The sequence below is a fragment of the Sporobolomyces koalae genome (genome assembly GCF_050403365.1).
Source record: "Sporobolomyces koalae JCM15063 DNA, S_koalae_JCM15063T_v1_ctg1, whole genome shotgun sequence".
NCBI lineage: Eukaryota > Fungi > Basidiomycota > Microbotryomycetes > Sporidiobolales > Sporidiobolaceae > Sporobolomyces > Sporobolomyces koalae.
In genome coordinates this window covers 469,234-495,407 of record NW_027481770.1, presented here as the reverse complement: position 1 = coordinate 495,407, position 26,174 = coordinate 469,234, and the positions used below count along the sequence as shown (strand labels likewise).

The 26,174-nt window shown below is 55.6% G+C and overlaps 9 protein-coding genes across 9 annotated transcripts; 4 read left to right on the top strand and 5 right to left on the bottom strand.

Annotated features, from left to right (window-relative positions):
• Positions 1-196: 196 nt before the first annotated feature.
• JCM15063_003343 (gluconokinase) lies at positions 197-1,189 on the top strand (the record flags this gene model as incomplete). The annotated part of the gene is made up of 4 exons (XM_076675264.1): positions 197-246; positions 321-441; positions 519-885; positions 957-1,189. The coding sequence occupies 4 exons, from the start codon at positions 197-199 to the stop codon at positions 1,187-1,189; spliced, it is 771 nt and encodes a 256-aa protein (XP_076537348.1).
• Positions 1,190-2,604: 1,415 nt separating this feature from the next.
• On the top strand, positions 2,605-7,486 carry POL3 (DNA-directed DNA polymerase delta POL3; the record flags this gene model as incomplete). The annotated part of the gene is made up of 21 exons (XM_076675263.1): positions 2,605-2,989; positions 3,065-3,136; positions 3,217-3,293; positions 3,352-3,462; positions 3,533-3,784; positions 3,856-3,947; positions 4,028-4,188; positions 4,262-4,504; positions 4,581-4,751; positions 4,823-4,917; positions 4,984-5,377; positions 5,445-5,596; positions 5,668-5,784; positions 5,855-5,978; positions 6,049-6,212; positions 6,279-6,459; positions 6,533-6,625; positions 6,695-6,868; positions 6,948-7,070; positions 7,152-7,382; positions 7,470-7,486. 21 exons carry the CDS (start codon positions 2,605-2,607, stop codon positions 7,484-7,486), a joined length of 3,429 nt encoding a protein of 1,142 aa, XP_076537347.1.
• Positions 7,487-7,753: 267 nt separating this feature from the next.
• Positions 7,754-10,925, bottom strand: JCM15063_003341 (GATA-type transcription factor; the record flags this gene model as incomplete). Its single annotated transcript, XM_076675262.1, has 5 exons — positions 7,754-8,926; positions 9,001-9,098; positions 9,469-9,525; positions 9,591-10,163; positions 10,226-10,925. 5 exons carry the CDS (start codon positions 10,923-10,925, stop codon positions 7,754-7,756), a joined length of 2,601 nt encoding a protein of 866 aa, XP_076537346.1.
• Positions 10,926-11,622: 697 nt separating this feature from the next.
• Positions 11,623-12,473, top strand: JCM15063_003340 (GNAT family N-acetyltransferase; the record flags this gene model as incomplete). The annotated part of the gene is made up of 3 exons (XM_076675261.1): positions 11,623-11,785; positions 11,856-11,879; positions 11,944-12,473. The coding sequence occupies 3 exons, from the start codon at positions 11,623-11,625 to the stop codon at positions 12,471-12,473; spliced, it is 717 nt and encodes a 238-aa protein (XP_076537345.1).
• Positions 12,474-12,697: 224 nt separating this feature from the next.
• Positions 12,698-16,818, bottom strand: JCM15063_003339 (chloride channel protein; the record flags this gene model as incomplete). Its single annotated transcript, XM_076675260.1, has 16 exons — positions 12,698-12,868; positions 12,940-13,026; positions 13,100-13,626; positions 13,696-13,779; positions 13,845-13,929; positions 13,986-14,146; positions 14,218-14,387; positions 14,454-14,513; positions 14,583-14,743; positions 14,806-14,936; positions 15,004-15,178; positions 15,247-15,341; positions 15,409-15,691; positions 15,762-16,219; positions 16,282-16,299; positions 16,380-16,818. The coding sequence occupies 16 exons, from the start codon at positions 16,816-16,818 to the stop codon at positions 12,698-12,700; spliced, it is 3,105 nt and encodes a 1,034-aa protein (XP_076537344.1).
• Positions 16,819-17,104: 286 nt separating this feature from the next.
• On the top strand, positions 17,105-18,143 carry ERD2 (Erd2p; the record flags this gene model as incomplete). Its single annotated transcript, XM_076675259.1, has 6 exons — positions 17,105-17,244; positions 17,343-17,450; positions 17,521-17,610; positions 17,682-17,849; positions 17,930-18,025; positions 18,107-18,143. The coding sequence occupies 6 exons, from the start codon at positions 17,105-17,107 to the stop codon at positions 18,141-18,143; spliced, it is 639 nt and encodes a 212-aa protein (XP_076537343.1).
• A 246-nt stretch (positions 18,144-18,389) lies between these two features.
• JCM15063_003337 (DsbA family oxidoreductase) lies at positions 18,390-19,430 on the bottom strand (the record flags this gene model as incomplete). The annotated part of the gene is made up of 5 exons (XM_076675258.1): positions 18,390-18,497; positions 18,569-18,749; positions 18,828-19,165; positions 19,279-19,293; positions 19,374-19,430. 5 exons carry the CDS (start codon positions 19,428-19,430, stop codon positions 18,390-18,392), a joined length of 699 nt encoding a protein of 232 aa, XP_076537342.1.
• A 384-nt stretch (positions 19,431-19,814) lies between these two features.
• JCM15063_003336 (uncharacterized protein) lies at positions 19,815-21,722 on the bottom strand (the record flags this gene model as incomplete). The annotated part of the gene is made up of 4 exons (XM_076675257.1): positions 19,815-20,981; positions 21,057-21,086; positions 21,155-21,556; positions 21,627-21,722. The coding sequence occupies 4 exons, from the start codon at positions 21,720-21,722 to the stop codon at positions 19,815-19,817; spliced, it is 1,695 nt and encodes a 564-aa protein (XP_076537341.1).
• Positions 21,723-22,913: 1,191 nt separating this feature from the next.
• On the bottom strand, positions 22,914-26,131 carry JCM15063_003335 (SWI/SNF chromatin-remodeling complex subunit SNF5; the record flags this gene model as incomplete). The annotated part of the gene is made up of 9 exons (XM_076675256.1): positions 22,914-23,030; positions 23,122-23,268; positions 23,367-23,968; positions 24,035-24,108; positions 24,171-24,821; positions 24,881-25,008; positions 25,076-25,383; positions 25,449-25,564; positions 25,629-26,131. 9 exons carry the CDS (start codon positions 26,129-26,131, stop codon positions 22,914-22,916), a joined length of 2,646 nt encoding a protein of 881 aa, XP_076537340.1.
• Positions 26,132-26,174: the final 43 nt, after the last annotated feature.

The window sequence follows — 26,174 nt, the reverse complement described above, 5'->3', positions numbered from 1 at the left end:
TCTGCTCTCACTCATCCCGCTTGCAAGGCATTTCCGTGTAATCGAAAGGTCGACAATCAATGATTGTTCGGAGGAGAGGCCGACTCGGCCTGCTGTAGAGGTCAGTGCAGTAGCGAGCTCGCGAGCGCTCCGAGTCCGCTCGACAATCCCTATAGTATCCGCACTTTTCAAACTTCATCTCTAGCGACTGCACGACATGGCACCAACACCAGCATTGATCATCGTGATGGGCGCAAGCGGCTGCGGGTGGGTCTAGCGCCTCTCTCCCTCGTGTGCGCAAGCGATGATTCATCGGTTCCGAACTCCTGCTTGGTCGCTAGCAAGTCGACTGTAGGGCTCGCACTCGCACAGGCTCTCGCGATCCCCTTCATAGACGGCGATGATCTCCATCCAGCTTCGAATGTCGCCAAGATGAGCGCAGGTCATCCGCTGACCGACGAAGTACGCATTCTTGCCCCCTTCTCTTCTCCTAAGAGGTTTTTCCCTGTCCTGATAAGCGAGGTCGAGATGTTACTCAGGATCGGATTCCGTGGTTGCACCGCATCCGTGAAGATGCCATCTTGTTGACCTCGCAACCAGGCCTGAACGCCCTCGACACTCCCCAAGACGGCACTCCTGATCCTGCAGTGACTCCAGTCTCGCACGAGTTGTCCGTCGCCTTGTCTCGAATCCAAGCTCCGTCGCTCCAGGCCCGGGTCGAAGCGAAAGCGAGAGGCGAGGTGCGCGAGCGGGAAGGCTTGGTGGTCGCTTGTTCGGCCCTCAAGAAAACCTATCGAGATTTGCTTAGAGGCGAAGAGGCGACGGTTGTCGTACCTCCTCCGGAAGACAAGGAAATTCAACAAGGAGAACACTTGCAAGAGCACATTCAAACGTATTTTGTCTACCGTCAGTCCTGTCTCTCTTCCTACCGAATTCAGCACCACAACTCAACAATTCGGATCTCGAATGTCTTGTAGTACAAGGTACACGACCTCTGCTCCTGAACCGCATGCAGAATCGGGCGGGTCACTTCATGAAGGCTGGCATGCTCGACTCTCAGCTTGCGACACTGCAAGAGCCACACGAGACGGATGAACCTCGGATCACGGTGGTCCCGCTGGGTCAAGGATCAGAAGGGAGCGAGGAGAGGGGCAAGTCTGCAGTGATCGATGAGGCCGTGAGGAAAATCAGAGCACAACTCGGAGAATAAGCTTGAATAAGAGTAAAAGACAATCAGTCAGATTGCAGTTGGAGCGTGATTTCTCAGGAAGAAGAAGAAGAAGTAATTGATTGCCCGAAAAGAAAACCTCAGAGAGGCGTCAATAGAGCAACTAAAGCGTGCTAGTAGTATACTGAGGTTGTAAGGTATTTATACAGAGCAGGCCGGATGAAAAAACCTGAGGAATCGGACCTGCAGGAACAACTTTGCACACTATCAACAAATAACGACGAGAGAAAAGCAAAGAAGGGTTGAAACGCGGGAACGAGATGTGTGGAGACGGGGAAGAGGGCATTAAACATTGAGCGGGATGGAATCGAAGATCTTGATGACGTTCGCCGCGAACTTGATGAGGCTGCGTTGAATCGTTGAGTCCGTCGAGTCGGAGACCTCCAAAAGACGAAAGACCTCAAACGAAATTCTCGAACTAGTCGTGTGGGAAAGCGATGTCGAGACCTCCTCCGACAATAAATTCCGGTAAACTCGCAAAAGAGGGTGTCCTTCGCACCTGAAGAGGGCGTGCTTTTCGTCTGTTGCTTCTCAAGTCTACGGTCGAGCTGATCGATCTGCTGTCGTATTTCGATTCCAGCTTGTCGCTCGGTAGCTAGTCGTCTCGTCGTTCCGGCGGTGATTGAGTCGAAGTGCTTGCGAGCCTACGCAGCGGCATCTTCCCCGGCATTAGGGACGTCGGGACGAATCGACTTCTTCAATTCCACTGAAATCGACTCGATTTCCGCTACCTGCGACTTTAACGACGTAATCCCTTGCAACGCTTCATCGAGCATCCTCCAAAGCGTCTCAGTCTCTGCCGCAAGGGCAGCGGCAGTTTCCACTGACATATGAGACGAACTCGACGGTCCAAGGGGGCGTCCAGGACCCTTGTGGGGCGAGAGAGAGTCGGGTTGCGAGTGCGAGGTAGTCGATGTTGAGTCAGATTCCGTCGGAGCAGCACCAGCAGCAACAGCAGTCGACTCCCGGGCCGTGTGGGGCGATCCAGTAGCTTCGCTGAGTCTGTTTGCAACTAGACGTTCACTCAACTCGGCCCTTTCCCGTCGCCGGCAAACCCAACTGTTTCAACTCCTTCTGAAGTTCCCTGTACGCCGATTTCTGTCCCTCGGGGACGGGCGACGATTCCGCGTTGGGTCCCACTGACGTGCGAATGCACTTCCCATTGACCCGTGCCGATCGAGGCGAGAGCATATTGACCGAAGCAATTGTTGAGAGACCGCCGGGGCGAGGAAGAGGAAGGGAGGAAGAGCGGGCGTCGGTAGGAGATGGAGGAGCAGGGGAGCGTGATTGCGAACGTAAGCAGGAAGAGTCTCACACGCGACGCGTCGACGCAAAGCGCGACTCGCCGCCATCAACCTCTCGCCGACCCACCTCCTCGCTGTACGCGTGTCGAAATCATGTCTGAGCCAGCAGCCAAGAAACGACGCACGACGCGCTCGCCATCACCGCTGCCTGGACCGTCTGTTCCGATGGACGCGAACCCGAACGACGCGGCTGGATCAACCGCTCAACTCGCCGATTTTGAATTGGCACCGACGTTGGCTACGACAGACATTCCTGACGAAGAGCACGCAGCTCCTCCGTCCACCGCCGCCGGCGCTCATGCGAAACCTCTGAGCGCGCTGTTCAACGGCGGAGGCAACTTGCAGGCGAGGTACAGCCCAAAGAAGAAAGCCTCAGCGGCACAGGGCCTGAAAGGCAAAGGCAAAGAGAACGGCGAGCCCGATGTAGAGGAGCCAGCGGAAGACTTTACCCAGATGCTCGCGAGGTTGAAGGAAGGAGGTCAGTCGCTCCCCTCGTTATAACTGCGACGACTCCACGAGAAGCTGACGCGGTGCATTATCACATCCTGGACAGCATCGAGCGAGGAGGTTGAAGTATGGGCGCGCCCGAAAGCCCCGACCCTCAATCCCGCCAAGGATAAATTCGGTAGGCTCTCTCGCCAGTCTCCTGACTAGCATTCCTGCCCGGAACATACGTTGACTCGCCCGCTTCATTCCTCTTCTCAGTATTTCAGCAGATCGATATCGAAGAACATTCGCCTCCAGGATTGGGCCCACAGATCCGTGCATTCGGTGTCACAAAGGTGCGAAAATTTCGCTTACGAAAGGTCGTAATCCGCTCACCCATCATGCACCTTATAGGCCGGACAATCGGTCTTGCTCCATGTCAAAGGGTTCCTCCCGTACTTTTGGGTCGCGGCGCCGAAAGGATTCACCAACGCAGAATGCGCTCCGCTGGCCGAATTCCTCAACGTTAGTTCCTCCTTCCCTCCCTTGACCTACCAGACAGTGTAAGGACTGAGCCATGTATGATTCCTCTCAGGCCAACTACTTCAACGGCATGCGACCAGTACGAGCCGTCACCATTGCCAACAAGCGCTCGCTCTGGGGTTACAAAGGAGACGCCGTCTCGCCGTTCATCAAGATCACTGTGATCGATACCAAGTCGTATCCAAAAGTTCGCAACGCGTTCGAACGCGGCGAAGTCGTCTACAAGGATTTCTTTGATGGCTCGAGCCTGATGACCTTTGAAAGTAACATCGCTTACACACTCAGGTTCATGATCGATCACCACGTACGTGCTCTCGCCGCTTCTTAGCGGTCTTCCTCGGCCCAGAAGCTAAGTCCAGCGAAATGTCGACACAGATTGTCGGAATGAACTGGATCGAGCTCCCAGCTGGAGGATGGAGCTTTGCCAAGAAACCACAATCTAATTGCCAATATGAGCTCGAATGCGAGTGAGTGCCCTGCGTGATCCACTCTCCACTCTCCAAGAATTAGATCCAGCTGATACCTTCTTTGACCGTCGCCTCCACAGTCATTCTGCACTGGTCTCGCATCCGGCAGAAGGGGAATGGTCAGATGTCGCGCCACTTCGAATTTTGTCTTTCGATATCGAGTGCGCCGGCAGGAAAGGTATTTTCCCGGAAGCCGAAATCGATCCGGTCATTCAAATCGCCAACATGGTCACTCGGCAAGGCAAGTCAGCTCTCTCATGCGACAAGCACATTATCTTGATGGACTGACCTGTTGTACTCTGTGTCGCATCCAGGCGAGGCAAAGCCTTTCATCCGAAACGTGTTCACGCTGAACTCGTGTGCGAACATCGTTGGTTCCGAGGTTCTCTCGTTCGACAAAGAAACCGAATTGCTGGCAAAGTGGCGAGAGTTTGTCGAAGAGGTGGATCCAGATCTGATCATCGGTTACAACACGAGTCAATTCGATGTGCCGTACTTGATCGACCGCGCGAAGGCGTTGAAGGTCACGGCGTTCCCATATCTCGGACGATTGCAAGGTAAGTAGACGAAAACTGCATTCAGCCTCGCTGCTCGTGTATGCTCATGCTCAACGACCATTCTTCGCTATTGCAGGGGTCAAGACTGAAGTGAAAGACACTCACTTCTCGTCGAAAGCCTACGGAAACCGAGATTCGAAAGAGACGCAAATGGACGGACGTCTACAGCTTGACATGCTTCAAGTCATGCAGCGTGACTACAAACTGCGCTCCTACACTCTCAACTCGGTCTGCGCCCACTTCCTAGGCAAGCCGCTCCGATGTCGACTCGCGCATCCTCGTTCACGCGCTGACGTTTCCCTCTGACCGCAATGACAGGCGAACAAAAAGAAGACGTGCATCATTCGATCATCACTGATTTGCAGAATGGTAACGCCGAATCGCGACGTCGTCTCGCCGTGTACTGCTTGAAAGTGAGTCAGGACAAGCGATCTGCATGGATTTCTGCCATGCTTTCCTGCTGATTGGCTTGTGTTCAGGATGCCTACTTGCCACAACGAATCATGGACAAGCTCATGTCCTTCATCAATTACATCGAGATGGCCCGTGTCACCGGAATCCCGTTCAACTACCTCTTGTCCCGAGGACAGCAGATCAAAGTCATCTCGCAGCTGTATCGCAAAGCCCTCGAGACGGGCTACGTCGTCCCAGCACTCAAGCAAGAAGGTTCTGACGAACAGTACGAAGGTGCAACCGTTCTCGAGCCCGAGCAAGGCTACTACGATGTCCCAATCGCTACCCTCGATTTCGCAAGTCTTTACCCTTCGATCATGCAGGCACACAATCTCTGCTACACAACCCTGCTGGATGCCAAGATTGCTCAGGCGTTACAGCTGAAGGAAGGTGTCGATTACGTGAAAACTCCGAACAATGGCAAGTCACCATTCCATCCGCATCGCCCATTCGAAAATTCAAATTCCTAATATTGCCGCCGTTACAGATCTTTTTGTCAAAGCACACCGTCGCAAAGGTCTCTTGCCTACCATCCTTGAGGATCTTCTCGGGGCTCGTAAGCGAGCTCGAGCCGAGCTCAAGAACGAAAAAGATCCCTTCAAGCGCGCAGTTCTCGATGGTCGTCAACTAGCTCTCAAGGTGTGTGTGCCTCTGCGCGTCTCCTGATCTATCGATGAGGAATGCAAGCTCACCTTGACATACGTTCCCAGGTATCTGCCAACTCGGTGTACGGTTTTACAGGAGCTACAATCGGAAAATTGCCTTGTTTGCCTATCTCGATGTCAGTCACTGCGTATGGCCGTGAGATGATCGAGAAGACGAAACAGGTTCGTGAGGTCCTCCAAAACTCCAGCGGCCGTGGCCTTGCTGACTTGTCCCCCTCGACCACCTCGTTAGGAAGTGCAAGACAGATACAACACCGCGAACGGCTACGAGTACGATGCGACGATCATCTATGGAGATACAGACTCCGTCATGGTTCGCTTCGGCTGCCCCGATCTCGAGACTGCGATGAAGCTTGGTAAGCGACATCCTCGGTCCGCATCGATGGGTGTTTCAAGGCTGACGGAAAGTGAGCGGGAATCCTATAGGCGCTGAAGCAGCCGAATTTGTCACGTCAAAATTCATCAAGCCCATCAAGTTGGAATTCGAGAAAGTATACTTCCCGTACCTTCTCATTTCCAAGAAGCGTTACGCTGGACTCTATTGGACTCGACCGGAGAAATACGACAAGATGGATACGAAAGGTATCGAGGTGCGTTCGAAGTTTCCTTTGAGATAGTGTCATATCGGATGGCTCACGGATCTTGGCCTGCTGCAGACTGTTCGACGAGACAATTGTCGCCTGGTCGTTACGGTCATCGACACTTGTCTACGCAAGATGCTGATCGAGAGAGATGTCCAAGGCGCTGAGGCTTACGCAAAGCAAGTCATCTCGGACCTGCTCACGAACAAGGTCGATCTGTCTCAACTCGTGATCACCAAGGCGCTTGCCAAAGCCGGTGAGTTGCCCACGTTAGCACCCGTCTATCTGAATCCCGCAGCTGACTCTTGCTTTCTTGACGACGCTACCAGATTATGCCAACAAGCAAGCTCACGTCGAACTCGCTGAGCGCATGAAGAAACGAGATGCGGGATCTGCACCCGCTCTCGGAGACCGAGTAGCATGTGCGTCCCAAATCGACGGTCCCCAGTGTTTTCCAGACACGCTAATTCGCTCGCTTGTGTGACGAACAGACGTGATCATCAAAGGCACGAAAGATGCACGAGCGTATGAGAAATCCGAGGACCCCCTCTACGTCCTTGAGAACAACATCCCTATCGACACGAAGTACTACCTCGACAATCAACTGTCGAAACCTTTACTGCGTATCTTTGAACCGATTCTGGGAGAAAAAGCTTCCTCACTACGTGAGTCTGAAACCAATTCAAGCCATGCGCGTCTACCAGGACAGGAAGAACTGAACCTTTTACCGCTACGAATGCAAAGTTGCCGGCGACCACACTCGTACAGTCTCGATCGTGGCTCCTACCGTCGGTGGACTTATGAAATTTGCCGTCAAGACCGTCACCTGCCTCGGATGCCGGACTCCCCTTCGACCTGGATCCCTGAGTCAGTCTTGACCAACAAGTCCCGACCTCAAATCTCGAAACCCTCTCTCTGACGTGCTTTCGCGCCCGTGGTGTACTGTAGATCAAGCGGTGTGTGCTAATTGTCGACCGAGGACGGCCGAACTGCACGCAAAACAAGTCGCACTCGCTTCAAACGCCGAAACCGCGTTCGCTCGACTATGGACTCAATGTCAACGGTGTCAAGGTTCGTTGCACCAGGACGTGTTGTGCACGAGTAAAGATTGTCCGATTTTCTATATGCGCAAGAAAGCTCAAAAGGAGGCGGTCGATGCGGTTGCGACCTTGGATCGTTGTGAGTCTTGATTCCCTTGCCCTTCGAGACCCGCAAGGGGAAGCCGTCATATCTTACTGATGACTCTGTGAACGTGGACGCTTCTAGTCGATGGAGAATGGTAAATGGGGATAGTCCGCAGGTAGCTTTTGGGTTTCGGTCAAGGCTTGTAAAGTTTGTCAGATCACTGCTTGTTCAAGAATAATGTTTGTATCCTCGGCTTTCGGGACTCATTGCAGGAGAGTACAAGGTTGTGGCAAAAGAGGAAAAACACAACAACTTCGAGCGGAGATGAGTGTACGGGGGATTGAAAACAAGGAAGGGACAGAAGATCATGTACAGGACTGATCGATCGAGGGCGGGGTTGTCGGAAAGGATAAACGCCATGATGTTCAAGCGTCGCTCATGTCGATTTCGTCGACATGTGCGGTTTTTGCGGTAGGCAGCGTGGCACCATTGCTCGCATCGAGAGGCTCGCTTACTTCAAATTTGAGCATCCCTGCTGGTGCACTCTTTGTTCTCGGAGGCAGTTTGACGGCAGGTAGGTGAGGGAGGCTCGAGAGGTATGCGTCGAGATCGTCGTGGTCGTCCGAGAAGACCTTCTTCTCTTCCCGGTGCATCGTGTCCAAGGGTACAGTGGCGGGAGCGATCGAGGCCGGTGGTGCATGTTGCGTTGCGGCGAGCGGTAGAGGTGGTAGAGAAGTAGCTACGGGTTGAGGCGGCGGTTGCGCTTGACCATGCCCTTGGGTCGCGGAGGCGGACTGGGCGGTGACTGCATCGTCGAGCAGTTTGACGAATCCTTCACCACGGTGGACAAAGCCTTCGAGCCTGCCAATCTGTTCCTTCGCGGCTCGAAGTTCTATGCTGAGAGCATCTCTGAGACTCGCAAGGTCGCGCAGGTTGAGCAGTGCAGGCGTAGCAGCCGACAGATCGTCTTGCGAAGCCGAGGAAGAAGCAGGTACGGGCATGAGTACGGACGGCTGGCTGTTGTAACGCCACTGAGGGGCATGAGTATGCAGATGAGGGTGGGCGTGCGCAAGATGCGCATGTACTGTGGCTGGCGAGTTCGAGAGAGCAGCTTGCGCGGCTACGACGGGAGACTTTCCGACAGCTGCGGTAGGGGCTACGGGAGGCGCGACGTGGTGATGATGATGGTGATGGTGAGAATGGTGCGAGTGCGACGAGGCAGAGTGCACATGCGTATGAGCAGGTGGAGGTGCGGTATGCGGAGGTGATTGAGCGTGCTGCTGTTCCAAGCTTGCAGGTGTCGGGCCTGTTCCGGCCAAATGACTCGCAACGGTGGCGAGTTCCATGAACGCGTTTCGCGGCGGGCTGTTGACCGCTGAGTCGTCTTGCATGTTCGGTAGGGAGGCGGAAGAAGTTGCAGCTGCCACCGCAGCAGCTTTTTTCGGGATGTTCGTCTTGCGTCGTTTGGGCGCGGGCGCTGCAGTTGAGGGTGTCGTACTCGAGACGACAGACTCAGTGTCTGAGCCAGATGGAGGGGGAGATGCCCCGGTCCCACTCGTCGTCGCCCTCGCCTGGGCTTCGAGCATGGCAGCGCGGTTCTGCAGAGAATGCGCCGATGATGAGCACAACAATGGGTGATATGCAGGCGGAATCGCACAAACGGCCAACTCACCTGAGCAGCGGGCGCAGCAGGAACTCGTTTACGGCGTTTGATCAGAGGTTTCTTCATGTTGACCGGGCGGTGAGCATTGTGAAGTTTGTAGTATAGACCTTTTGGTGAAAGCGGAGTCGAGAGTAGTTGATCGGACAGAAGGCCGAAAAAAGGTGTGATGAAGAAGGTGATGAGGGTGGATAAGATCAGAGCAGGCGCGAGAATACAGAGCCGAGGCAGACGCAGACGAGACAATCGTCAGTACGTAGTTCACGCAAGCGGACTTGATTGCGGCGAGTGCACTGAGGCAGTTGACTCGGAGAGGGGAGGAGGGTTGATGAAACGGCCGTGATCATCTCGCATCGATCTAGTCTGATTGCCAGAGTTTGATCCGAGATCGGCCGAGAGTCTTCTTCTATGCCCGGGTTCATTTCCGAGCAGGGGCACGAGATCTTTTTTCGCGAAAACTCGACATAGAGCGAGACTCACCGCAAGCATTGCAGGCAACTCTGCCTTCTCCGTCTCGTCGCCATAGAGGAGTTGTTCCTGCCGAACGGCGCAGAGGGAAAAAGTCAGCGACGAGAGAGATCAAGGGCGGATTGTGAACCTACGTGTTCCGCAATTGTGGCATTCCATGATCCCAACATCGCCGGCATTTGAGCCGCCTGGACTATCCATCGCGCTCGGATCAGGTGCATCTCCAGTAAAGGGTGTCGAGGATTCGTTCGCATCGCCGGTGTCCCCCTTTCGGATCTTTCTAGCCGCGCCGCTCGCGCCGCCTGCCGCGGCCGCGACTGCAGCCTCGGCTTTCGCCCCTCCAGGAGCGTACATGATCCGATTGTTGAACGCGGGGCATCCCTGGCAGCACGCTTTGCCTCCTGAACCATTGCAGACTCCGCCTCCCGGGCACGATCCGGCTGGAGGATCGCCTGGATAAGCTGCCGCGGCGCCAGCAGGCGGATGAGATGCCGCGCGAGCTGCAGTCTCGCCGGTCGAAGGATGTAAGGGTTGCAGCGCCGACGCAGATGCTGGCAGCGGGAGCATATGGGTCGAGGGCGATGGTTTCTGGCCGGGTGCAGACGACGCAGCATCGCCAGCACTATTGGCAGAGGCATTCGCAGCGGCGGCAGCAGCAGCGGCGGCCGCGGCAGCATTGTTCTTGCGGCGGTTTTTGAAGTACAGACCTGTGCAGATCGATCAGTTTCTGCGGAGGGATCGCCAGCTGACAACAGGTCGGAAAACGTACCGCAGGCATTGCAGATCGTCTGTCCATGTTCGTCTCGACGCCAAAGCGGGGTCGTGGTGGTACCGCACGAGGTGCACACATTGTCTTTCGCTTTGGCGGCCTTCTTCTCCTTCTTTTCCTTGTCCTTGTCCGAGTCTTTGCCCTTTTCCCGTACAGGCTCAGTGACCGATGATGCCCTATGTTGGGACGACTTCTCGGGTGATGGCGAAGGGGCGGCAGAGGATGTCGACGCGAGCGGCGGGAGCGAGTTGGAGAAGCGTGAAGGATCGTGCAGCGGGAGTGGAGGCGATCTTGACGGCGCGCGGGGGAGGTTCGACAGAATCGCAGCAGCTGCCTGATCGTCGTGCGTGTGATTCGAGCTCGCTCGTGACGGGGACGTTGCCGAATGCGAGTGCGAGTGCGAAAGCTTCGGCGGCTGGGGCTGAGGCAGAGGCGCGGCGTGAGGGGGTGGAGGCGACCATCTGGAGCCCGTCGGATACGTCGCAGGGCATTGGTGGTGCGGGTACTGCTCGCTGGCAGTCAGCGCAGTGATCGGTGGAAGATGGAAACGGCTCGCCGGGTGATGCGACAGGTTGATTTGATTTGCAATTGATGATGTCGATCCGTGTGAGGGCGACGGCGCCCGAGCTGCGCGCGCTGCTTCGGTGCCCTCGAGCGCTTGCTGTGATGGCGGACCAAGGATGGATGCGATCCGCATCATGGCTGCAACACGGCGAGAGAGGCCGCGAGATCGCGAGATCAGTCGATTAGTTTCCGAACCGAGACCCGCTCAACGAGATCAACTGCTGATAAAGCGACAGATCGCGGCCATGCGCGCACTCACAAGCAGGGTGTCCTTCGGCCGCGGTCGTACGTTGATCTCGATAGGCGCCAGCTTGAACCAGCAGGGACGAGGCGAGGCGTCGAGTCGAGTCGCGAGGGAAGCCAAGTCGCTGGCTTCTACCGACGATCAGAGTCGCCTAAATGGACCGATCCTGATTGGCTCGCGCTCTCGTCGCGACCTTCGGTGTCTCTCTTGAGCCCTCTTTGCGATTGCAGCTCACACCTGAGCAGTGCTACTTGTACACTTCTCCGGTTCAACCTCATCAGCTGTATCCCCCACCCGGTACTCGACCCTGATAAAAAGGGTCACCTTCCAAAAATTGTCTCGGACGCGCTGCGCGCACGCGGGGTTCATCTCCGACTCCGACGATAATCAAGAACGCAAGCTTCGAGTGCTCCTCGTATCGCAAGGTCAGACTCGTAGCGACGCTCGAAAAAAGAGCCACCGTGTAAGAGCTAGGCTCGAATCCTTGAACGCGTACGCTAAGTCTCTGTAGCCGCCGACAAAGAAGGTTCACTCGCTACTTTTGCTCGGCTCGTCCGTTCGCCCTCCGGCCCAAGTCTGCAGACAAACCATGCTCCTGAACGAAGCGACGACCGTCTACAACTCGCGCCTCGTCCTCAGACCGTATCGACGATGGCACGTCCCACAATACCATGCATGGATGGAAGATCCAAAGATCCGAGAACTCACTGCTTCTGAACGCCTGTCGGCTGAGGAGGAAGAGGACATGCAGAGCGAGTCCCTTCTACAGAAAATTTATCGCTGGAAACGCGCCGGTCACTGACCGCTTCCGAGTTCTTTTAGGGTCTTGGAGGCTTGACCAAGACAGTGAGCCGTCCCCCTTGAACCCCGCTCCGAGCATTGTGCTGACCCAAAGTGGGCTCCGATACAGAACTCACATTCATTGTGCACGCTCGATTACCCACAGCACCTTGTCCAACCGTCGACCGAGATGGCTTCCTACAAGCTCACAACGATTCGTCGACCATGATTGGCGACGTGAACCTCTTTCTGCATACTCTTGACGACGACGAAGACGATCAAGAAGAAGAACAACAATCTGCATCGAAAACACCCCGCCCAGCTCGACAAGCAGCCGAACTCGAAATCATGTTGCCTCCAAACGAATCGTCACTGTACAAACCTCGATCGGGTTTGGCCTTGTCGACCTTGCAACTGTTCCTAACGTACGCAAAGGATCAACTCGGATTCGAACCGTCCCAGTTCATGGCCAAAGTTTCGTACGACAACGAACCGAGTCTCAAACTGTTCGAGAAGCTCGGGTTCGTCGAACGCAAACGAGTTGAAGTCTTTCGCGAAATTGAGCTCGGGTGGACCGGCGCGAGTAGCTGGCCCTGGGAGTCTGAATCGGGATGGCAGTTTGCGACACTCGAAGATCCTCGAGATCCCGAGCGAGATTGAACATTCAGAGGTGGGCGGCATGGATTGACGATAATCGAATGCGTTGCAAATAGACAAGGGTAACGAAGTGAACGACAGAAGCAAATTTGAACAAAGCAAGAATTGGTATGTGTGCTTGATGAAGGGTAAAACGGGAGACGAGGCCTGCGAGAAAGGGAATAGAGCGCCTGCAAAGGCGCGATTGGTTGGTTGCCTTGAGATTCGTAATGGGTGAAACATGGTATTCAGGCAGCAGTGGGTTGAATCGAGCTCGTACTCTCGAGTCGGCGATGGCGGTCAGAGTATGCCGCTCTGTGCTCTTCGACCATCTGTTCGAACGCTTCTTGATCGTCGCGAGCATGCTGTTCAGTGCTTTTTGAAACATGGTGACGTTTTTCGAGCCAACGGAGATAAACCTGTATGCACATGAGCGAGTGTTTCTTCCGTCAGCGTTCAGTCGCCCGACGAGCTCGGAGACGCTACGCACGAGATAGCGATTCTTCTCGATCACTCCGCGGTACAAGCCGCGTTCGTCAACGACGACAAGGTAGCGCACTCCAAGTTTCGAGAACATCTAGAGTCGTGACAAGGATGATCATTAGCAGCTCTTCCGCCGTACCTGGACGGAGGACTAGCAAGCAACCTACCTCGTGAAGCAATTCCATGGGTGATCGCGAGTTGACCACAATCGGAGCGGAGTCGACCAGCCAGCTGAAATCGAGTTCTCCTTCCTCATCGTGCTCGCCTCCTTGCGCATCGCGGAAACTCATGGTCGGGGCAGCCGGAGTAAGCATGCCGCTCAAGCCGAGACCTCCAGAAAGCCTTCCCGACCGGAGGTCCTGCGCAATCTTGAACGTAACGATCGTGTCGTCTGCGAGTCCGTGTGCACGTGCGAGGGCGAGTCCATGCTCGAGTTCTTTGCTCGCAATGTAACCGTACATCCGGGTCGCGAGTTGTCCAAACTGTTCCTCCGTCGCGACGATCGGGAAACCTGACGCCCTGCCCTCTTGGTAAAGGTCGACGAGTTGTTGTCGCAGTGCCGATACCGTGTTGGTGGCATCGAGAGAGATGTACGGCGCTTCCGAATCGAGAATTTCCGCCGGAGTGGTCGCGTGAATGTATTCCGTTTTGGCGTCGAGGTAAGGCAAGTCTGCCACCTCGATCACGAGATCGTCTGTCATACAGCCAACAATGAGCCTCGGTCGGACAGTTTGGCAAAAATGGGGTAAAACTGTCGACTTACAGATTGATCTTGGTTCGATCGCATCCGCAACGGTTTTGGCCACCAACACGGCAAACATGGTCGGAAGGGAGTACGTCAAGGTGCCTATGAGACCAAGCGTCGAAGCATGAGCCATCCGCTGTCCAGACTTGCGATTCAGGTGGACTTACCGGTGAGCTCGAAAACAATCACAGCGAGAGACACTGTCGTGCGCGTGACTCCAGCAAGCGTTGCGGCAGCTCCAATCATTGCCCACTGTCGGAAACATTATGAGCGATTCGTCGTCGAGTATAGACCGAAACTCGACTTACGACGCCGGGCAAGACACAGGCTTGACCAAAGGGTAGAGGACCTCCTTCTTCGGCAGAAGCGCGGCAAGTATCGAATATGGGCGACAAAGGGTACTTGGCGTGGAGGACTTCAACGACAAGTCCCGAGATGCGACCGAACGCAGCCCCGACCGCAAGCGTTGCTGCAAGATTGCGTCAAGACCCCGAGGGTTAGACGAGTCAAGTCTGTTGGAGGAGGTGAGAGGAGACTTGCGGATGAAAATGCCAGCAGGTACTCTGATCCCGAAAGTAGCAACCGTCAACAGCGCTTTGACGATCGTAGCGAGGCCGACAATCTTGATCAGAGGCCAGACTTGTTGAGGCGTCTTGACGCACAAGCCCCCGAAAGTATCGTTCTTGTGGCACTCGGAGAACATTTCGTAGCTATGAGAGCAGGAACGGTCAGCGACACTCCAGCTTGTGCGCTGAAAGCTCAAGGTGCCAACGCACACAAATTCGGTACCGCCAAGTTTTGACCAAGGGTTGAAGAAGCTCAGACAGACCGTCACGCTGTACAAGCATTCACGACCTGATTAGGCCTGTATTGCTCAGATCATGAGCGTATAGATTTTGACTTACAGCGTAATGAGCGCGACCTCGACGATCGGGTGTCGCTTGAGGAAAGTACCATTCCGAATGTTCTGGGTCCACCAGATATTCGCTTTGCAGAAAGCGGCACCGTAAAGACCACCAAAGACCCCTAGGAACAAGTAGCCGATCATCTCGAGGTACCTCCAATCCTGTTGCAGCATGATCAGTCCTAGGTACCTACTACGTTTCGAATGATCGTCTGAAAACCTACCTTGTCGTATGAAACGGCAAAGAGCACGATCTTGCCCGACTTGAAAGGGTCAAGGAATTTGAGCGTCGTCGCAGCGATCGCAGCGCACCAGAAAGATCGCAACATGGTCCTCGGAGGGAAGAAATAGGATACTGTCGGGTCATGACTGCAAATTCAGCTGTGACTCTAGACTTGGGCATCGGAGCAGAGGAAAATCACCTTCTTCGAGCGAGAAGAGGACACCGCCAACTGGAGCTCCGAACGCGACCGAGACACCCGCAGCACACGATGCGGACAGGATCTCGCGTCGTTTCGCTTCGTTGCGGTCATACTTGGGGAAGAACCTCGACAAGATGTTGCCCACACAGGAAGCGATGTGGACGAACGGTCCTTCCTGTCCGGGATCCAATCACGAATCAGGATACAGTGCGTTGTGATTAGCACAGACGGGCAAGAACTTGCCTTGCCGAGGGAAAGCCCAGAAGCCACCGCGAGAAAAAGTCCGACAGACTTGACGGCCAGAGTCCAGCTTCCGAGGTAACCTCGAATGACGAAACCTACAGGAGAGAATCTCTGGTCAGAGAGGGAGCCCGACCGAACGATCAAAACAGAGAGACAGCGCACCGGACAAGATTGTCTTAATCTCGGGAATACCCGAGCCAGCGGCAAAGTACAGCGTTTTCCTTGGCCTGCTTCTCGGAATCCCAAGCTCTTCGCCTGGTTCGGGTACTTCTACTGACCTTGAACCGCCCGAGGATTTCGACAACATGGTCGATCCGTAAGACTTGGCGGTCACAGGAGCCAGAGGAGCAGGAGTTGGCGCTGTTGGCGAGTCTTTCGAGGAGTAGACAGAGGTGGAAGAGGTGAAGTAGATAGTCAGAGCAGATGCGGTGGTTGAAAAGAGAACCTGACGCCGACCCAGTGATGGAAGAGAATCAGTTCAGGTTCTTCGGCGAGGACAATTGGCGCTGACCGACCGCGAGGAAAATGTAGAAGGCGTATTCGAAGAGTTCGCCGGCACGCGGGCCTTGACGGGTTCGTTCTTGCCACACCTGCGCCCAAGTCTTCCACGCGTCACACTCGTCGGTTGCCTGGCGCACGCTCCAGCCTTGGAGCACGAAGCTTCCGAGGCCCGCGTCGATCGAAGTCGTTCCGAGCGACATGCCGGCTTCGTCCGAGTCGCGGCAGCAAAAGCGCTTGGCAAGTTTCCAGCTCTTGCCGGCGCAGTAGCCTTCCTTGAGGTCGTAGAAGAGCATTTCGGCGCCGATGACGGCATACGCGATGCACGCGGTACAGAAACCGACGAGCGTAACAAGGAGCCATCCCTGCGAGCCGTCCCACAAATTCTTGACCAGTCCGCGCAAACCTTGAGTCTGCTTGAGTCGACGCAGGCGGCGCAGTCGGATCGAGTGCTTGATCGCATCGTGGATCCAGTCTGCGCAAAGGGCTAAGCTGTAGACGGCACTTGGGACAAGGGGATCGTGCACGGCGACTCACCGATCGTGTGAAAATTGTCTAACGGCCGGATGCATCGGTCAGCAGCTGAAGACAATCAACAAAAGAAGAGGGGTAGGACCGGACGAGGGAGGGCGCACCATACCAGCCGCGCACGCCGTTGGCGGCTTCACCTTGCAGCTCTTGCCTGAACTCGCCATCATAGCCGGTTGCGCCTCTCGCGAGATTGTGAACAGTCTCGTCATCGCGGAAGAATGCTGCACGGTCGCGCGAGTCGTTGCGGGCCGAATCGAGGCGGGCGCGCGGGTACGGATGCGGGTCGGAATGGTTGAAGAGGAGGTCCGAGATCTGGTGTGATTTGCGGCGCAAGGTGTCGGGTCCGATCGATGCGACGCGACGCAAGAGTGGAGAGCGTTCCGAGGCGTGCGCGTACGAGGTGGGCGTCGTTGGCGAGGGCAGGGGCGCGAGATGTGGGGTGCGAGGAGTGGTCGCGCCTCGCTCTTCTGCTTCGTGCATACTCGTGTTGATGCCCGCAAGCGGTGCGAGACGTGGCTTGCGCGGGGGAGATGTACCCGCCATCGCTGCACGGAAGCAGGAGCCGGGAGAGAGAGCGCAAGCGAGCACGCGCCGCAGGAGAGAAACCTCGGCAGCGCTCGACGCTCTCGGAGACGCGCCTTGAGGCTCATAAGCGCGTCCATCCCCGTGAAACCGGCTACGGCACTCAGTCACCGCGCTCTCCGACTTGACGCCCGACGCGAACGCACCCGAGCTCTCCGACCCCAAGCGAGCCGTCCACGTCAACGCGAACTGGTTGCAACTCTCGCGAGCGCTTCTCCCGTACCGCCCTAGACTCATCCAGAGCACGATGAACATCTTCCGCCTTCTCGGGGACCTGTCCCACCTCGCGTCCATCTTCATCCTCGTGCACAAGATTACAAAGTCAAAGTCGGTCCGCGGCGTCTCGTACAAGACCCAGCTCCTATATCTCGTCGTGTTCGTGACCCGGTAAGCGCTCGTACTCCACTCTACTCTCGTCGGGACGCGGTAGCGAACGCGGTGCGGTCACTGACTCCTCGCTGGGATGTGCGTCATCGTCTGCACAGGTACCTCGACCTGTTCACCCGCTATGTCTCGCTGTACAACACCCTCATGAAGCTGTTCTTCATCGGGAGTGCCGCCTACGTCGTCTACCTCATGAAAGTCAAATACAGGTGAGCGATATTCCCCTTCGTGCTGGCCTTGACGTGCGCCTAACCCATCGTCGCATGTTCGACACGGCAGGCCGACTCAGGATCCTGCAATCGACACGATCAAGCTCGAGTACCTAGCAGGCCCATGCCTCGTTCTTGCGCTCATTTTCAACTATGGCTTGTGAGCTCTCTCGCTGCCTATCTCTCCGCGCGGCTTCCTGCACGAGATCCTCATGCATATTTCGCACACAGCGAGTTCTTGGAGATTCTGTGGGCGTTCTCAATCTACCTCGAAGCGGTCGCTATTTTGCCCCAACTGTTCATGCTTCAACGTACGGGAGAAGCCGAAAACATCACGACCCATTACCTGTTTGCCCTCGGTGCCTACCGCGCCCTATACGTTCCCAATTGGGTATACAGGCAAGTTTTCTTGCTCTTCTTTTCTGTTCCATGCGGATCGAGGCACTGACCCTCGGTCTATATCGTATTGCATTTGCCAGATATTTCACCGAAGACTCGGTCGATCCGATTGCCGTCTGCGCAGGTTTGGTCCAAACCGCCCTGTATTCGGATTTCTTTTACATTTACTTCACGAAGTGAGTCGCAACGAATTATCTGCGTTCTGTTTTTTTTGCCTGTGCTGATATCTCCCTCGCACGTGGGATCTTCCTGAACAGAGTGATGAAAGGCGACAAGTTTGAGCTGCCAGCGTAGAACTCCCAGAACTTAATACAGCGCGCGGTCTGCGTGTGAGCGACGAAATTGGAAAAATGTCCAAACCTTGAACTGTCATCAAAATTCACCATCCATACTGAGTGCTTTTGACCGGTTTTAACTGATCTGGAACGGTAAAACGCATCTTCCGTGTTTTCCATCCCGGAACGTCTCTCAATATCGAAAGGAAGCTCTTCAAACAGATCTTTCGATGCATTCTTCACAATTTCGAGGGACATTGGGTCTTCAGGCCTCGAGTTCACCCTTGGCGAGTTTCCTGAACACTTCGAGGAACGTATCTTCCTCCTGCGCACCGCTGATCGCGAGCTTGTCGTTGATGATCGTGAACGGGACCTGGCAGCGAACGACTCAAGTCTTGGATCAGCCTTGGGAGCTCGCAACCCATGAGAGAAAAGCCAACTCACCCCGGAGATGCCTCTCAATTGAGCTTTCCTGATTCCGGCTTCAACCTCTTTCGACAATTCGTCAGTCTTCAAGAATTCGAGCGCTTCGGTCTTCGACATGACTCCTGCCGTCTCTGCGTCACGAGACAAGATCTCGTGTGAAGCGGGATCCTGTTCCTCTTCGAAGTACGACTTGAACAACCTTTTAATTTTTTGACAATGGATCACAAAATCAGCACCCCGTTTCCCAATCAGCTGTAGAGGACGGAGAATAACTCACCTCGCGACGAGCGCTTTCTGGCCCTCTTCTCCTTTCAACAGGTACGCCTTCTCGATCAACCGATGTGAATCCGTCGTCTGACTGACGTTACCTCCATACGAAAACTCGATCGGAGGGTTGCACCCTCTCCCCCTCTCGATCATGGCTCGTTCCATCGCGGCAACTTTTTCGGCTCCTCCGAATCGTTTGATGTACCGTTCCCGTTTGTTCTCACCGGGAGAAGGAGGCAAGGTGGGGTCGAGCAAGAACGGTGCGAATCGAAGTGAGAATTCGAGGGGAAGTTGTTCGTCCCTCGCTCGAGAAATCGCAGACGTGATGCGGTTGAACCCGATGTAGCACTACAGAAGAGGAAAGGTCAAGAGATACGCGATATCATCATGTCAGCTTCTCGCTACAGAATGCGGGAAAATAGAAATCGCGGTGTGCTTGGGCGAGAACAGGAGCGCCTTACGAAGGGGCAGATGGACTGTTCCGAGTCACCGTTGAGATCATGAGTCATGGTGGCGTCTGTGTTGCAAGCGGTGCACGTATGATGGTGAAACTCACATCCGAGGTGATCTCGAGGTTGACCTGCTTGGGTGCGGTGGTTGCGGCGGCAGACATGTTGCGAAACGTTGCTTGAAGTGTGGTGAGTTGAGCACGTCGAAGCATGAACCGTGAGAGACGACAAAGTACACCTATCCGACGTCCCGACCCGGATATGACGCCGCTGACAAAGCCGGGATATTCTCATCAACTCCGAAGCTTCCGAGATTTTCGGACATCTCTCTTGACAACAAAAAATTGCTGCTTCGCTACGGCAGAAGTGCTGATTCGAAGCAAAAGTGTACTGCTTTTTCACTTGAGAGTGAGTATTCCGGCTACAGAAGCCAATACCGTGGGTACTGCAGGAAGGGGGGTAGGTACTAATGGACATAAACGGACGTGACTGGGTACAAAAAGTCCCATGGGTTTGGGTACTGGGTACAGATCATGAAACGAGGTGACTTAGCCGTGGTGATGATAATAGACGTAGGAGCGCTGCTGCAAAGACTCTCCGGCAAGAGTGAGAACTCCGAGTCCCGCCAGGGCTGGACCAGCCTTGTCCTGGCCGTAGCGCCGAACTTGCGGGCTTTCCGAGAGCGGTGGCGCGTCGCTAGTATGGCGAGAGACGAGGCCAGGTCGAGGCGAAGCTGGCTTCGAGAAGAGCGGTGCGGGCGTGCCGTGCGATGACTGTTCTTTGGGAGAATTCGGATACGAAGACACCATCGACTGCTGACCACTCGGGTATCGCAGCTCCGGAGATGCAGCCCCCGGAGAGGCGGAAGCCTGTTCGACAGGGTTCAAAAGGTTGTGAATCGATGGTAAGCGCACGTGAGGCGGCCTTTGAACGGGCCTCTTCGCTGTGGCGAAGGGATTTGAGGGGTTCCGTGCTGATAGTAGTATCTGAGCAGGTTCCGGATTACTCATCGAGCGTCGCCTGCATGATTGGTTCGATGCCGTGCGCTTGGATTTCGATCCAGGCGTCCAGCCCCTCAATGGCGCCAGTCGAATGAGCTCTTCTGGTTCGGAAGGATCCGGTGACGGCGGCTCGTTGGCGAAGAAGATGGGCTCTCGCTCTCGTGTTGTCGAATAGATCGGGGGAGAATACAGTCCAAGACGGCCGAAAGCCGACGCAGGCGAAGGGAAATGGATGGGTGAATGTCCTTCCAAGCACCTGGGCGAGTCACCTCCCGGAGTCGTCGGAGAGTAGCATAGGGGCGGAGTCAGGGGATTTGACCCGCTTGTTGCTGTAGAATCAGAAGCGGTAGAGGATGGCTCGATGGATGAAAGCCTTGAAGTCGATTCGGGAAGGAGAATTCGCTGCTCGCCGAACATGCGGCGATAGTGCGGCACCGATTGGTTGGTGAGGCCAGTCACGATGCCTTGAGTCGAACGATCGCCATTCATGACCTGACCTGTCTTGCGCTGCGAGGCCTGTGCGTCGGCGAATCTCCACTGATGCTGACCTGCATTGCGGGTGGACTCGACTGAGATCGATCCGGTATCGGCTGTCGCGCGTGCCGGGGCGGGGAGGCTTTCCGTGGACAGTAGCGGTGGGCGAGAAGCGTTCTCCTTGGCGAGCGCGGCCGCGCGCTCCCGCGTCACTTTGGCTCGTCGATTCTGAAACCAGACCTGACCGTCGGGGTCGAAGTTGAGACAGAGTCAGCATTGTTCGGGTCAAGTATCGCTCGTCTAGATTTCTCTCACCTGAACCTCACGGTTCGACATGCCGATTTGCTGCTCTCGGGCCCTCTTATCAGCGGACGATCGTCTGAATATGCCAATTGAATGAGAACACTACGCACATTTCCAACTGCTTCTCTGACGTCAAAGCACGGGTTGTCCGTCGTTTCGAATGTGTCTAGCAGAATCGAAAGCTGGTCGTCGCTGACCTTTTTGCGCTTTGGTCGACAGTGGGGTATCACCGCCCCCGAGTAAGATGATACGGACGAGTTTCCAGGCGCAAAGGTGGCATCGACAAAGTGGATGGGCCCCGTCGGCGAGGTGGAGCGAGAGGCAGACCGTTGTGGTGCCGACGGCGCCGGCAGAGGCGACGGTGAAGGTTTGTAGGGATGGTAGCTCGGTGGAGCGCGTACGCTACGGTCTTTGGAAACTCGATAGGTGGCATGACCGTTCGTCGTCGCCTCAGAAACTTCCCGAGAAGCCGCCTGACTGGATCCATTACCGATGGCAGGTGGATCCTGTACCTTTGCATAGTGCATTGAAGTGTATACTGTCAGTCTCGTGCCTCTATAATTTGAGATCTAAATTGCTCACATCGTAGGTATGTCGGCCGGCGGGACGAGATGCGAACGGTTGTCGCTCATTGAGTCCCTCGACTCGAGCCGGCGCCGAGGTCGCGCTTGACTTCATGCAGACTTTGGAGCTCGTGACGATTCTTGTCTTCGATTTTGTTGACTTGATCGGAGTACCGGCGAGGTTTGGGGCCGCGTGCAGGCTGATTCAGTGGAAACGATGTCGCGCAAAAGTGCGCTCGAGCTGCGGTCGACGTCTGCGAAACTTCGCACCGCGTCTGAAGCTCTTGATACGAAGAGGTGGCGCGCCCGAGAAGGTGACTCTCAGAATCTAGAGAGGACGCTGAGCAGTCGGTCGACGCGGATCTCAGATTTCGGCGGGCAAATGCCTCAACGGAACGACAGGTTCGTCCGAACTACAGTACAGTACCTGAGCGGCTTAGTGATCGACGGCGTATCTCGCCAATTTCTCTCCACGTTTTCCGGCGCGGATCGAAACCGCTCGGCGATCACCTTTTCCACGAGAGACTTTCCCTGCGGGATTCGCAACTGTAAAGTCTGCTAGCGAAGGTGTGCAACCGACGGTGGCCCGCTCGGACATGGCGCTGCGCTGTTCAGCTTACCGTACTTTTCAGTACCGTACTGCAGCTGCCGCTCGCCGCACGTCAGCCCGGTTAATACCGCTGGAGTCGCTTCGTAATGAAGTTGCGACCGATCTACATACCAAAGACCCGATGCCTCTGCTGAGTGTGGGTCTAGCTTGGGTCTAGAGAAAGCTCACCTTGAAACGAGATCGCCGTAGACGATCGGGGAATCTGGACTTCGCAATCAAGGGTCGAAGAGTCTGGATGATCGCGAGTGAGACCTTCCTCCAAATTGTCAGAGTCACACGTCGCGGAGTTCTGAGCGGACTTTACAGGTTCGGGTTCCGGACAGAAACCGTAAGCCGAAGAGCTGACAGCCTGACACCAGTGAGCCCTGTCGCTCAGAGCGCAGATCGCGGCGGCGATCAGATCTACAGGAAGAGAGGTTGCGGCACTGCGGGCCCACAACACCTCGACGCGCCCCGAAGCTTGGCAGACGGAACTCCGCACAGAGAGATGGAAGTCGCCCTAAATGATGGCCTACACGGGATGGGACGAGCGAGAGGAACCGCCTCCTGGTATGTGAGTCATGACCCACTGATTGCGCCCAAGCGGGAGAGAAGGTTCATCAATCTCGCGCCGGAAGCATCTCATCGGCGTACATGGAAGCGACACGCCTTGCGACGGCTCTGCGAGTTCCGTTTGACGTCAGAAAGCAAAAGCCTTCATTGCGAAATTTGTTGCTGACTGGCAAGGCGCGCTTCTACATTCGCGCGATGGTTCCGATTCTTGAAGTGAATGAGGAATCCGTCAAAAGTCTCACCTGGCCCGAGATTGTACAGCTGGGGAAGGGGGTTTCGGGGTCAGCGAGAAGATCGCGTCGACGGACTTCCGACAGGTTTTTTTTCTGAGAGATGGCGCTCGAGCACTCACCTTGCCAGGGCAATCGAGACAGCGGATCCTCCATTCGAAGCTTGATGGATCACCAGGTTTGGCTCGTGGGATCAACTCGAACCGATCGTCGATTTGTCTTGCTCTCAGATCCGCGGCGGCGGTGACCATCCAAGGGAACGGTTCCGGCTGGATCCGCCAGGCGATCACGAGATGGGGAATGCATCAGCATATTGCACTCTCCGGGAACTCATCCATGGGCCGTTGGAGAAAAACCTGCAACTCACAGGGGCAATTGTTGCCCTACTGGCAGTTTGAGCCGTTTGATTGGCGGCTGGCATGGGAACAGCTGGAGGTGCGCTGGGTTCGGGGGCCCGAAGAGGGTTCGGCGCGCGCGGCGGAGGCGGTGGCGGTGCTGGCGGAGATGGAGCATCGTCCTCGTCCTCGTCTTCATTACTGTCACTATCAGAGTTTGAGTCGTCCTGAACGAACGGAGTGTCGGGTGAACCGTAATGATTCGCTCTGCGCCGTTTTCGAGGCGCTCGGACGGGTTGAGAATCGTCGGATTCTTCCTCTTCCTCATCTTGCTCGTCGTCATCGTCATCGTCGACAACATCCGTACGTCTGGTCTCGTCCGGCGGTGCCAGAGAAGCGGGCGACTCGACGCGAGAGGGAAGGCTCTGCGGGTTGCTGCGGGTGGGTGTGTCCGATTCGGCCAGAGCAGGCGTCCCTTCCATGGGCGTAGTCGTCGCAGATGTGTTCCCTCTACGCAGTCGCTTGCCGGTTTTCGCTTTGGCTTCGGCCGGAGGACGTTGCAGACGCCTATGGGTTTCGAGATCGCGAGTATACTGGCATACCCGATTTTTCCGATATCTTTGGTAGAATTTGCCTGAACACGAGCAATGCGTTCAGAGAAGGAAGACGCGGGGAATGCGCAGGGGAAGTAGTGGCTGACCGCATTCACCGCAAAGATTGTGCTCTCCGGTTGGGCCTTTGCGTCGGCCGATAGCGATCGTGTCTGGAATTCCACTGTGCGACTCACGTACAATCATCAGACAGCAGTCATCGAGCAGGGCGATTGGGAAACGTACCAGTTCGCGCAGAACCATTTGCCATCAAAGATGTGAGGCTGGAGTCCGAAATCCTGCGGGCGCGCCGCAATCGCAGGAATTTCCGTCCCTTCGAGCCTTGCCCTCTTCGCATTAGCATTGGCGAGAGCAGCTCCTCGGAGTGCTTGAGGTGGACCTGCCGGAGCCTCCCGGTCATGCGTGACTAGGCGGAGCGGCGAAGATTCTGACGTCTCCATTCCTTCCGGCTTAGGCGGTCCAGGTTTCGTAACAATCGGGTAGGGATGGGCAAGTTCGGGCAGAGGGTAGATGACGTCGCCACCATTGACCTGAGTTTGCATGAGGCCGGGCAGAGGACGCGGAACCAGGGTACGATGCGTCTTGACAGACTCTCTATCTGGCAGAGTGACACCTCGCCCTTTCGTCTGCCGACGTTTGCGGCGCACGTCTCGTTCGCGTTCTTTGTCGTTGCGATCGAGGTCCTCGACCGAGAGCTGCGTAAGGTTCGGCGAGTACAGGTCGGCTTGATCGCTTCGGAACGCATCTTGTACGTATGGCAAGAAGTCTCGACGCAAATCATCGTCCGAGATGATTCCCCCAGCCGCGTGACTCAGCAGGGACAACGACTTGACATAATTGTCGATTTGTTCCCGAATCGAATGCGCCACCGCAGTCCTGTAGAGACGCTATAAGTCAAGCGTGTCCAGATCCACTTGAAGATAGCTCGTACTCACTTGAATTCGCCGGTCAAGCCCAATTCGATCGTGTACGTTTCAGCAAATTCCTCTGGAGAATTGCGAGGGTTGCTGATATCCCATTCGAGCTTGTCCACTAATTGGGTCCCATCCAGAGTGACATCGAGCTGGATTGGAGGTCACAGGGTAAGCCATACATCACTCCGCTCGCAAACGACAGCCAGGGGTTCGCACCTTGATTGTTATCCGTAGTTCTTCGTGAGCGATAATATTGGTTTCCTGACCAATTTCCACCACTTGATTGAGATCGTCTACTACAGGGTTTGGAGATTGCTGCCGAGACCACTCGGCGAACCACTTGCGATTCTCCTCGGCCAGGCTCGATCCCCCATCGCCCAGGTAAGCCTCGTAAGTACTGCTTGCTTGGGCATCTTCTAGTGCCTTTTTGATCGAGGTGACGATCTCTTGCACGAAGGGCCGTTCCGGCAAGCGCAGGTCAGCGCACAGGTGAGAGGCGAAAACTTCGGGAGTGATGTCGGTTTCTGCAATGCCCTGTGTTCAGTCGGATTCCTCGAACTGCATTGAGATGTGTAAGAGATTGTCATACCCAAGAGGTTCCAGGTAAAGGTATCCCTGAGCTTCCAAGCTTCGTGTTCAACGTCTATTCGGACCGGAACCAGAGTTTCCGCGCGCGATGCAGCAGATCGCATTTGCCGCTTTGACCTGTCACCAGGGCACATTAGCGCAAAGTCAAAAGAGACAAGTGGTCACGGGCGAGAGCGCGCACAATCTGATCGGTTTCCGGAGAGGCCCTCTTCGCTTCGCGGCTTGCTCGCGATCTTTCTCGTCGTCCCATCGAATCTTGAATTGACTTGGAGGAGCTGGCAAACCCAGAAAGTCCTGACCGTTGACGATCTCGTCTGCCAAGGCCATGATCTCTGCCTGATTGCGCTTCCTCGAAGCAATCACGTCTTGCTCGAACTGAACGTCTCGATCGATCCAGGCTTTGACGCGCGCCTGATCTTGCGGCGAGATGCTAGGGAAAGGATCTCCAGGTTCGGTTGCAGCCACACGCGCATACTTGGCATCGACCGGAATCTTGTGCGGTGGAGCGTCGTCCTCCTGCGGCAGGAGAATCGTCGCCGGAGCGGACGTGGCGTGCGAGGGCATAGACTGGACGGATCGACCGCTTCGCTGTTCGAGGGGCATCGCGAGTTGCGGGCCTCCGGGCGCGAGGCCAAGAAGCCCTTGTGGTGGAGTTGCCGTCGGTGGGGAGAACCGATTGAACATGGTAGCTCGCGATCCGCCTACCGCCTGCCTGCCGCTCTATCTG